The 12,571-nt window shown below is 39.8% G+C and overlaps 1 protein-coding gene across 1 annotated transcript; it reads left to right on the top strand.

Annotated features, from left to right (window-relative positions):
* Positions 1 to 8,404: 8,404 nt before the first annotated feature.
* On the top strand, positions 8,405 to 9,340 carry LOC107139751 (olfactory receptor 6C4-like). The gene has a single exon (XM_015482629.1). The coding sequence runs from the start codon at positions 8,405 to 8,407 to the stop codon at positions 9,338 to 9,340; it is 936 nt and encodes a 311-aa protein (XP_015338115.1).
* Positions 9,341 to 12,571: the final 3,231 nt, after the last annotated feature.

The following is a 12,571-nucleotide window of genomic DNA, read 5'->3' as shown; positions in this document are numbered from 1 at the left end:
AAGGGAAATTGCATGGAAATGGAAGGAGACCCTCAGGGTTATACAAAAGTACATACAAGAGGAAGTGAGGGGAAAGGGAAAAATAATACAAGGGGGAGAAATGAATGACAGTAGAGGGGGTAGAGAGAGAAGAGGGGAGGGGAGGGGAGGGGAGCGGGGATAGTAGAGGATAGGAAAGGCAGCAGAATACAACAGACACTAGTATGGCAATATGTAAATCAATGGATGTGTAACCGATGTGATTCTGCAATCTGTATACAGGGTAAAAATGGGAGTTCATAACCCACTTGAATCAAAGTGTGAAATATGATATATCAAGAACTATGTAATGTTTTGAACAACCAACAATAAAAATTTTTAAAAAAAGAAAGACAAAGGACACTGATATTTCAACTTATTTAGAAGGACAATCATCAAGAATACAAATAATAATAAAGACTGGCAAGGATTAGGAAAAGCTGCACTGATACATTGTTGGTGGAAATGCACGTGGGCTCTCTCCCATCCAGTGAGGAGGTCCACGGAACAGGATAGAGGAGAATGTGGCTGTGGAGTCGCTAATCAAGACTTCCAAGACCAAGCAGGAAGCAGATCTGATCTCACTGCACAGTTTACCATGTATATATACTCAGACAGTAGTTAAGCAGATTACAGGCAGCCACCAATACAATTTCTTGCTAACTGTCCTTGCAGCAACCAATGGAAGAGCAAGTCATGGCACAAGCGCTGGGAACACAACACATGGCCTCACGCCCAGGGCTGTGCCTACAGGGTAAGTGGTCTGCTGCTCACACTGCTAGCACAAAGGGAGTGGCCTGAAACTCAGCCACTCTTAAGGTATGCCACATATGCAGTCTCCATGCATTTGTCCCCACATTTTGCCCCTCTGACTGTGCCTCAAGGACATCAACTAGCATTGCAGTTTTTTGTTCAGTGGACTTCATAAGGTTGCATAAGTGTCTCAAAACACAAGAAAAAAACTATTACTATCAAAAATAGTACGGGCATGGTAATAGTATTATAAGAATTAATTAATTTGTTTATCAGGTTTTTCCAATGTTCTGTTAAGCCCTGAAAGAAAGAGGAGGCCATTAAGATAGACACCTTTGTCTCATTGATTTTGACAATTGTCCTAGTAAGGTTATGCATAGTCATAACATAGTTGGCATCCCAAGTGCCCTTAATATACTGAGAAAAATTGGAGAAGTTAAGGTTACATTGTCAGATACAGCATATTGAGTGACACAAATACGGTGAAATTCAGGGTCACAAGTGCGCCTTTGCAACCGTATTTCTAGTTGTTTCTGGTGGAAGTCTAGTTCTTGCTGAATGACTAAAATAGCAGCTCGGGACAATTTATTTAAGTAATTTTGAGTGGCAAAGGCTTCTGCCATGGCAGTAGACAAGTTGTTTACAATCTGAGCAGTCTGGATACTCTGAGTGGAGCAGAGGCAGTGGCTGTGGCAGCGATGGCGGCTACCAGGGCAATAATCCCAGGGATGATGAGGCTAATTTCACACCTTGTCTGGTGTAGGATCTCATTCAGAAGACTCTTCATCTCCATGTCCAATGGACTCCTCCACTCTCTGAACAGGTTCGCTGGAAGCCAGATTGCTGGGGGGCACTCTGAGGATAAATATATGTTTATCTTTCATAGCAGGAGTTAGACAATTTTTGAGCCAGCAGGATGTATTGACTGCACAAGGGATCTCTGTGTGAGTGATATTTATGCCATCAGTATCATTGATTATTAGTTTATCAAAGGGTGGCATAACACAAGCTTGTGCATAGTGGGTATGGGTATAATTTGGGACAAAGGTAAATCCATGCTTAGAGGCTGCTATCAACATCAACCCATTCATCCAGTCAGCTGCTGCCCATTTGATGGGTCTAGAGGCCAGCAATATTGGTGTGATATCCATCATTTCATACTGATTTCCTGCATAATGGTTGATAACAGATTGTCCCATGTAACAGGAACTGTGGTAGCTCATATAGTTGGTATGCATATCAGAAAGATTCCAGGGAGCTGCACACACCCTCGTGCATAAGTATGTTCTTCCCCTGAGATATCCCTCTTATCAAGAAGATAAGGCCTAGAAGTGATGCATTGATTCCAGGAATGGTGTTCTTATTTGAGGGGGGCTTACCAGAAAGTGTCTTAGGGCATATCAACAGGTTTTTTGCATTTGCCATGGGGCAGTCTAGGGCTATTGGTAGCATTAACTACAATTCTAAGGTCAGTGAGAGACAGCCCAAACATATGACTTGTTATATTTATCTACAACAGTTTCATTGGCAAGAGCAAAGCAAAGGGAACTGGCCTGATTTTAGGTCTCATTATCAACCACAGAGAAACAAATGGTCAGAGTATGCATGAGAATGCTGGTATTCCTTTGGATGGTTGTTACTTGTACAGCTAATTCAGGATCAATAATGTTGAAGTTATTGGAAAAGAACTAAGGTATGGCTCTTTCCCAATTGGCCACTGCTAAAAGTGGTGGCCTAGTGACCAAAGCCTAATTTACCTGATGGGAGGCTTCACCCTTAGCAGTGAGCACTTCACACAATAGGACCACCATCATAGGCCCAGGGATGAGGTTGCCACAAGGCAAAAGGGCCAATTTGGTGGCTCAGTCAACAAGACCTTTAATATCACCCCAGGTTACTTTATGTGAGGTCTGTTTGCATTGTTGAGTTCTTTGCTTGTGGGGTTTTTCCTCCATAGTTAGTTCCTTCATCTTCTTGGTTGGTGGTTCTGGGGGTCCAGGGCTTGACTTTCTGGCAGGCACCCAGATGGGGTGAAACTCCTATTAACACATGCAAACCCTCAACCCATTGTTAGGAGGAGCCCTGGACCATTCCATGCGTTTGTTATGGAATCCTTCCAGGAGACCATAGGTGGATGGGAGGGCCCTGTGAGGGGAGCCCAATGTTTATGGGCTACCATTTCCACACAAAATTTTGAAATTGAAAGAAAATTTAAAGCAAATAAGGTTTTGTCCAAGTCATCGCGAGGGAATTTGGTATAGTTTTCCTCCCTCTGTTTTTGTAGCATGGTCTTTAATTTCTTGTGTGTTCTTTCTATGATGCCTTAAGTCTGAGGGCTATAGGGGATCCCAGTTAAAAGCTACATATAACAATCATTGCAAACTGCTTGAAATGTCTTGCTAGTGTGTAGGCTGGCCCATTGTCAGTTTTAATAGACATGGGAACACCCATAATTCCAAAACATTTAAGTATATGGGAGATGACCTTTTTGTGGTTTCTCCTGGAGAGGCTGTGGCCATTGCACAGCCTGAACAGGTATCAAGGACTAGAGAAATATATTTTAAATTTCCAAAAGGTGCATAATGAGCAATATCCATTTGGCATAAGCACTAGATTTTAACCCTTGGGGATTCACTCCAGCAGGTTGTAAAGGGCCAATGGGAAGAAAGGGTGCACATTTTTTGCAGTCTCTGGCCAGCTGTTTGCAAGCCTCCTTTGTTGGTTCTGGAAATAATTTGTGGAGGCTCTGGGCATTCTCATCAGGACTGTCCTGTTCCTCCACATCCCCAACAAGTGAGGCTCCCTTTTCTTTATTATTACCTTGTTCCTTCTTTAATGTAACTGCCATGGCAGATGCCAGCAGAGAGGCTTGAGTCACTTGTGTCCCTGTGTCCTGGGTGGCCACAATAATCTAGGGTGCCATTGCACAAGGGCACAACAGCAGCCCTATGCTCCTTGTTCAATCCTTCCTTCCCAGATTAATTCCTTGGCTAGGACTTTCCTAGCTCTTACATGAGATACCTTCCCTTCCACTGCCTTGTTTACTTTATCAATAAATTGCAGCAAATCTTCAGTGGCTTTCTGCCTTCAGCCCTGTATAGAAACTGTACCTTCCCCAGCTGGTGATTTCCTCCAGGCTCTTAAAGCACAGAGTCACACATGATCAAAATAATTTGGCAGACCTGAAGCTTATACCTCAAGGGAACTATAGATTCCCTCTCTCTGCAAGCATTCAACTGGGAAGTTGCAATCTCCCTGATGTTCACATTCATCATAGAAAAAAGCCATCCACTTCAAAAATGTTGCAGGCTCAAAAGCTGCTCTGGCTAGGTCTTTCAGTTTTGAAAGTTCAAGACTGAGTGATTCTAACATTGGCTCTGCAAATATCCCCAGGGCCCACCCACTTTTACTGCCTCTTCAACTCTTTCAGAGTACCCAATGTGTGTGGATACCAAGTGGCACGGCAGTGCTGTGGTGTGGGGGCCAGGTTGACTGGAAAGGCTTGTAAACTCCCTTACCCCAACTTTCATCTCTTATCTTACACAGATCTTCAAAAGGATCTTTGGCCTTTTGGAATGAGTTTCTGGGAGACCGTGGCTTGGGCCTATCTCGTGACCTGGTTATTTTTAAGTTGTCACAGTCCCTTGCTGGCTTTGGCACTGCCTCATAAATAGGCAGTTGCCATTGACCCAGGGAAGGATATAATCTTTGCCTGTCAGTAGAAGGTGCACTTGCACCATTGCAGTCACCCCTTCCTGCACCATGAAGGATAGCAGTATGGTTTCATGTCTCTCTCCCTCCTGCCCAGTTGTGGTGGCTTACTTTGAAGTAGATTTTTGCCCCGCTTTCTTCCACTTGTTTTTCTTCCATTGTCTCATCCCCCCTCAAGGCCATCATTATATGACAAGGGTCTATCACAGTCCCCCCTAAGCTTTGTTGAATGGCCATGACAATAGGGAAAAAGTGTAGGGGTAAAGTATACCTCTGTCTCACTTCAGCTTGCTGTGCATTTGCCATTATCTTGTCCCATATAGTAGGATCAAAACCATCAGTGGTACTAATCCATGGGCTAGTCTCTACCACTACATCCCAAAAGTTGTGGGCTTCTCTCTTATTCTGGGTTAAACCTCTAGTTTCCAGGAGAATACACAGTAATTGCAACTGTGTGTCTTTAGTGGAACTCAGTAGGTTCCCCATCTTTCCCTTGCTCACACTTTGTGAAGAGCCACACCCTGTATTATAGGCTTACCTCAGGTCCCTGTTCAAGCACCAGCTGCATTGGCTTTCTCTTGTCCAGCGAAGAGGTCACAGAACAGGGTAGAGGAGAGTGTGGCTGCAGAGTCGCAATTCCAGACTTCCAGAGACCAAGGTAGAAGCAGATCTGATTTTATTGCATAGTTACCATGTATACATACTCAGGCAGTAGCTAAGCAGATTATAGGCAGCCACCAATACAATTTCTTGCCAACTGTCCTTGGGGCAACCAATCGAGGACCTGGCCATGGAACAAGCACTGTGACTACAACACATAATCCTATGCCCAGAACTGTGCCTACAGGAGGAGTGGTCTGCTGATCACACTCCTAGCACAAGGGGAGTGGCCTGCAACCCAGGTGCCCTTAATGTATACCATATGCAGTACTCCATGCATTTGTCCCCGCAGGAATGCAAATTTATACAACCACTGTGGAAAGCACTATGAATATCCCTCAAAAAATAGGACTAGAACCCTATGACCCAGCTTTTTTGCATAAATACCAAAAGCTTTCCCACTCTTTGGTATTTATGCAAAAGAATAAAAATCAGCAATATTATAGTGATACAGGCACATCAAAGATTACAGCAGCACAATTCACAATAACTGTGTTATGGAACCAACTTAGGAGCCTATAAACAGGTGAATGGGTAAATAAAATGTGGTGTTCATACACAATGGAGTTTTACTCAGCAATAAGGAAAAATTAAATTATGGCATTTACAGTAAATGGATGGAAATGGAGAACAACATTCTAAGTGAAATGAATCAGACTCAAAAAGTCAAGGGTCAAATGTTTTCTCTCAAATGTGGAAGCTAAAGCAAACTAAAGGGAAAGGGATAGTTCCATAAAAATTGGAGGGAGATCAGTGGCATAGAGGAAGGGGTTTGAGGGGGGGAGAAGAATGATAGGAAAAAGGAGGAACTAAAGAATGAAACTTACCAAATTATGCTATGTACATATAATAATACACCACAGTGAATTTCAGCTTTATGTATATCTGTCAAGCACCAATTAAAACCCATAAATCAATATAAGACAAGTAGAATAAGGAAAACCAAGAGGGAAGCAGAGAGGAAGAGGTAATAAGATGCACTGGGAACTAAAATGGAACAAAATGTATTCCTTGTATGATCAAGTTTGAATGAGGTCCCTATTATGTATAACCATAATGCATTAATAAAAACATCATTACTGTAAAGAAACTGATTGTGTTTTATTTTTCACTATTGTCATGTTCATTGCTTCAATTCCCACAAGGTTTTTACCCTCTTAATGATACTTCGTGCCAGCTTCCTCTTGGGTTGGTTTGGAACATCTCTAACTACCTGTTCAAAGTTAATTTCCAGTATTATTTCTTTTACATGAGTCTAATTACCATTTCTGGATCTAGGTCCCAGGGAAATAAATTATCCCCCAATGTCTCTGCTGATTAAACTAGAAGAAATGTGCACCACTGAAACTACCATAAAATTGCAACTAGGTACATTACCAATCTTCAGAAAGAATAAAGAAATTAAGACTTTAAAGAGTAGCAGATGTTCCCAGATCTTTGATGATTTTAAATAAGCCAGCTTCTTAAGGAATTATAAGAGTTCTGATTTGAATCAATGGAGTAAGGGCAGCAGCAAGCAATTGATTAAATGCAGAGAAAGATAAAAATGACTTTCTTTCAAAGCCTGCCTGAATTCTTTGTGAGTACTCAGGGCATATATTAAGATTAAGAAAGAAAATATGTGATATTTCATTTGACTTTTTCATGCATGTGTGACATCTCAGGACTGATGCTACATAGCTTCCAGAAAGATAAAGTCTCTCATCATCTTTCCTGTGTCAAAAAGTGAGTATGTACAGAGGTCATCGACATTACCTTTCCATGATGGTGAAATATCAGCTCTTTATCAATTTGAATATCTACTAATATTTGTTGGATTTTTATTTCAAATCTTCTTTTTTGGGTTTTTTTAATGATCAGGTAAGCATGAAATAAAAGGGAAAGTCTTCCTTTCTTCTCTTACAGTGTGATTCCAAAACAATGCCCAACCATTTGGTGTTCTTCTGGATGTTGGTCTGTGCACACACCCAGATAAAATCACACTCAAAGTAATGGGCTGCAACCTCTTTCACTATCCATATGTTAAAATCACCATATGCAAATTATTACATACACATTTCCTATTTTATTCCATAATAGAAATGACCGTGATATATTTATTTATTTACCTATTAGTGAAATTTTAATGCTTATAACATTTGACTATTATGAGCAAAGATGAAAAGAATATCTCTGAACAATTTTCTCTGTGGACTTGTGCTGGAATTCCTATACAATATGCATGTGAATGTTTGAATAATAAAACAGAGAAACGCTCTAAAAGCCAAAGACTAGTGGATGGATAGTGCTTCAGAAGTCCAAGCCTCCCAGTTGGCTGGGTGACATGAATTTGGACTTTAATCCCAGTGGTTATGATGGAGCAAAGGCATGACGGACCTTTGTTGTGAATCTTTGTTCCAGAAAATCACCCAATTCAAAAGCACCCTGAGATTCATTGGTTTCAAGGATTCTGGAAGAGCAGAGCACAAGATAAATGCCTGAGAGGATATTTATCAGTCTGTAAGGGCAACCTTTCCCTAATTTCCTATAACAGAGTCAAAACTATGTCCTGTACCTGCACCATTAAAGATATAAGAAGGAATTCCAATTCATATACATTTCTTCCTATATGTTTAAATTAATTAAAGAAACACTTCTTGCCATGATTGACTATCTACTATTGTTTTGTCATTAGATAAAAATGGAGGAAATGATTTATACAGAACTAATTATTTTGAAACTTTCTCAAGCTATGTTTCCAGGCACAAAAACTAAAAAAAAACTCAGAAAAAGGGTGATTCTTCCATCAATAGTAGGTTGTAAATTGTTATTGATCAGAGAAAAAAAATCAAACAGACATCCAACATGTTGGAGAGGGCCACAGTAAAGCTAATCACCAAGAAATAAAAGTAAGGGAAAGATAAAACATGATGACTACAATACTGGAAAAGAGATATCATATATATGACAGGGGAAAAAATAAAAATAAACACATAAAAATTAAAATTCAGATGATACATTCAGGAGATCCAGGTGGTCATTATTCTATACTGAAAATAGGAACCCAAAAACAAAGCCATCTGCATGGGAATTGAAAAATAAATTTTGTGAAGCACCAGAATGAGACCAAGAGACATTCTCTTTGGGTCAGATTAGACAGAGGAATTCCCTATGAAGAAGTTTCCAGAGAAATCTAAACCTCTGCTCAATATTCCTGAGCTCTGCTCTGATTCTAATCACTAGTTTTTCTCTTTCTCAGCTTCACAGGCACCAGAAGTTAGCAATGAAAAACCACTCTTTGACTGAATTCATTCTTCTGGGCCTATCAGATGTCCCAGAGCTTCAGATTATCATTTTCATATTTCTCCTCCTCACATACATGTTCAGCATCATTGGGAATCTGACAATCATCATCCTCACCCTGCTGGACTCCCACCTCCAGACTCCCATGTATTTTTTCCTCCGGAATTTCTCCTTCCTGGAAATTTCCTTTACATCTATTTTCACTCCTAGGCTGCTATTCAGCATCTCAACTGGGATTAAGACTATCAGCTTTGCTGGTTGCTTTACTCAGTTCTTCTTTGCTTTTTTCTTTGGGGCCACTGAGTTTTGTCTTCTGACTGCCATGTCCTATGACCGCTATGTGGCCATCTGCAAACCTCTGCATTATACCACCATCATGAACAGTAAGGTCTGCATCCAACTAGTACTCTGCTCTTGGCTATGGGGCTTCCTGATCATCTTGTTCCCAATCATCCCAACTAGTCAGTTAGATTTCTGTGGGTCCAACGTGCTGAATCATTATTATTGTGACTATGGACCCCTCATAGAAATATCTTGCTCAGACACAAGTCTACTGGAACTGTTTGATTTTATCCTAGCAGTTGTAACATTGGGGGTAACTCTGGTGCTGGTGATCCTCTCCTACACAAACATCATCAGGACCATTCTGAAGATCCCCTCAGTTCAGCAAAGGAAAAAGGCCTTTTCCACATGTTCTTCCCACATGATTGTCATCTCCCTCTCTTATGGAAGCTGCATCTTCATGTACATAAAGCCTTCAGCAAAAGAAGGAGTTGCCTTCAATAAGGGAATAGCTGTGCTCAATAACTCAGTTGCCCCTTTATTGAACCCATTCATTTATACTCTGAGGAATAAACAGGTAAAACAAGCCTTCAAGGGTATAGCCAGAAAAATTGTGCATCTTGATTCATTTTAGTGGCTTCAAAACAAATGAAAACTGTTAATGATATTCCTGAAGGTGAATTTTGGTTGTTAAAGTGATTTCTTAGATAAATTCAGAGTAAGTAACTGTCAAAATTTTAAATCAAATTTCCACCAAGAAATAGATAATTAAAGAAGGCTAGTTCAATTTGTCTGGTAGATAACTTTTAGATTTATTTAAAAAAAAGAGGAAAATATTTTTAGAGTGTGTACACAAAAAAAACTTATTTAAAAATATTTTAAAATTAAATATTTAATTTAAAAATATTGTAAATCTTATGATCAGCTAAATGATTGACTCTTATCTTCCCAAAGGAGCTCTAGGGCTCATCAATAATTATCAAAGTTGTGGGTGGAGCTCAGTGATAGAGCACTTCCCTGCAATTTTCAAAACTGAAAAAAATAGTAATTATTTTATTATTATCAAATAGTTGTAGATATACTGTGTCAAAAATGACTGGCTGCTTCACAGAAGAGGTTGTTCATAATCTATGCATAAAACTACTTCATAAGATCACCTTTTCTATAGTTTTAAACAAATTTATTTCTGTAGCTTTTCCTTTCAATGACCCTAATGACTGCCTCTTTCTGTCATCACTTACAAAAAGGATTTTTTATGTTACAGTGTTTGGTGACATAAATATTCTTTTTTAAAGTATATATATATATATTTATTTTTTAGTTGTAGTTGGACATAATACCTTTATTTTATTTATTTCTTTTTATGTGGTGCTGAGGATCGAACCAAGGGCCTCACATGTGCTAGGTGAGCACTCTACTGCTGAACCACAATCCCAGCCCCAATATGAGTAGTCTTAAGGTTTGGCTGTCCTTTTTGGGTGCTGAAATCAGAAGGAAAGGTGTTAAATGTAATCATCTAGATTCCATTGTAAGGGAGACTCAGGAAAAGAGAAACCTTAGGCAGTATTGGCAATGATAAAAATCCATCAAGACTAGAGTGTAACAAGGCTGCTCCTGATGTTTAGAGGACACATTTAAAGATGATTCTTGGAGGTTAGGGTGATTATTAAGGATGCTACACCATGGTCTATTAACCCTCTCCATAGCTCCTTGCATAGAAGGTCCCATGGGTGCCCCTCTGGCCTTGCCAGTCATTGTGAGGATGGTAGACCCCTGGCTTCTGTGCATAAGTAGAGCAAACTGGCCTCTAATGCTTCAAGCCTCTTCATTCCCAGGAATATTAACAAGCACAGCTCCATGACCATCTATCTCTCCCCACCATCACCCTTGGTAAATGAAAGTCACCATTGAACCTTAGTGATGCTGGTTCCCCTCTCAAAATCCCAGTCCCCATCTCATTGGAGAATGTAGGGCCTCTTCTGGAACAAATCTTTGGAGGCTCTTAGGCTCTTACATCTTTACTCATTCCTTTGTCACCTTCCAGAGGAACCAGGAATTTCCACATCAATGAGTGTTGGACATTGCTTTTTCCAGGCTCTAGGAGACAGCGTAGCCATGAAGCGAGGTCCTTGCCCAGACATTAAATCCCACATCTTGAGAAATTCTCCCAAGTCCATAAAGTCTAGCTCCAATAGTCTTACATGCCTGACCCCTAAGCAATATCGATTCCCAATAGACTACCTCTGACTGCAGCCTGAACAAGTTGTCTGGTGATTAAAATTATTTCAGTATATAGATTCTATCTCCCTGACTAAGCCACCAGGTCTCCACTTACACTATATGGGGTTTAACCCTAATATGTCAGCCTAGTACCTAGGAAAATAGATGGGAACAGCTCCCAAAGGAAACATTTGTTCTCTTGCATAGAAGACACCTCTGAAACATCTTCCCGCTATCTCTTACTAAGGAAGAGTGAGTCACATCTGAATTCCAATTGTTCACAGGGTTAAAAATGTGAAAATACTCAAACATATATCCAGACATCCTTTTTTCCTATTTCTAGTCATGTTTCCCCCATCAGGATCCTGAGCTTCATAACACACCTGCCTTGCTAAGAATTCAGAGATTTCTGGAGCTCAACAACCATAACAAGTAGATCAACATGCCACTAAACTCTGTATGTCCTTATACTATAGGAGATCAATTTCCCCTTGTAAGCTACCACATTGTCCCTCTGGCACTCAAAATTAGCTACTAACTAGATCTTAGACTCCTGTGATCCCTCTTTAGAGCATCAATACAACTTACCTGTAAATATTTACCTACATATGTAGTCCAACATAAAATAAAATACTACATGTCATACAAAATAAAGAGGAAACAATTAATCCCCATTTCCACAAAAAAAAGAGGAAACAACTAAAGCAAATTTCTTATGTAAAACATAAATTACTAAATATAACTATTCTCACATATAACCAATACTCATGTTATCATGCAGGAACTAGGAAATGATTGTGCTTATCATGTTAAGGATTTAGTGGACAATGGGGAAAATATGCCTGTACATTTTGGAAATTTGGTGGAAACAAAGTATTTTTTAAGAGTGTAATTGAATGCTAGAAATATAACACATAGTGACAGAAATAAAGAATTTCTCAGAAGCCTACTGAACACAGTTTAAGAAACAATGAGTGATAAGTCAAGAGAAAATATCCAAATTATTTGTTTGTTTTTAATAGTGCAGAGGATTGAACCCAGTGTCTCACACATGCTAGGCAAATGCTTTGCCACTGAGCTACAGCCCAGCCAAAAAATACCCAAATTAAATGCAAAGATAAAAAACCGAAATGAGGGAAAGATCATTCCAGAATCATGGCACAAGATCAAATACTATAAAACATGTGCAATGTGTATTCCTGAAGAAGAGAGCAAGAATAAGGGGGAATAAATATTTACAATGATATAGTAATACAATTTTTTTTGAAAAGGAAAAAGAAGGTATATTGCCTTGTTAGCAAAGAAGAGGCACAGGGGACTCCTATCCCCAGACGCTGTGATTCCGCCCATCCAGTTGAGCAGGGGCTTTTAGCTTTTAAAGAACTGATTCAAAAGTTATATTCCACATGTTCTCTGTCCAAGTTGTAATTCACTTGTTAAGCTGGAATATAGTCATTTCTGAGAGGTTCTTCTGCCATCCCCAAAGTCTCAGTTACTTCATTCCTGTGATGGGTATGTGCTCAAGGACAGATAACTCTGCCTAGGAGGGGAAAAAAAAAGGTAACTCTGTTTTCCCTGAGATTACGGAGCGGGAGAGATTAGGGAGGAGCAGGGAGAGAGGAAAAGAACCATGTCCATTTTAATA

The sequence above is a fragment of the Marmota marmota genome, unplaced genomic scaffold, assembly GCF_001458135.2.
Source record: "Marmota marmota marmota unplaced genomic scaffold, marMar, whole genome shotgun sequence".
NCBI lineage: Eukaryota > Metazoa > Chordata > Mammalia > Rodentia > Sciuridae > Marmota > Marmota marmota.
Note: the sequence above shows the minus strand (reverse complement) of the source record. Positions and strands in the feature narration are given on the sequence as shown.

Bases quoted from the DNA above. Each gene is read 5' to 3' on its own strand.
- LOC107139751 (XM_015482629.1), top strand. From the start codon at position 8,405: ATGAAAAACCACTCTTTGACTGAATTCATTCTTCTGGGCCTATCAGAT.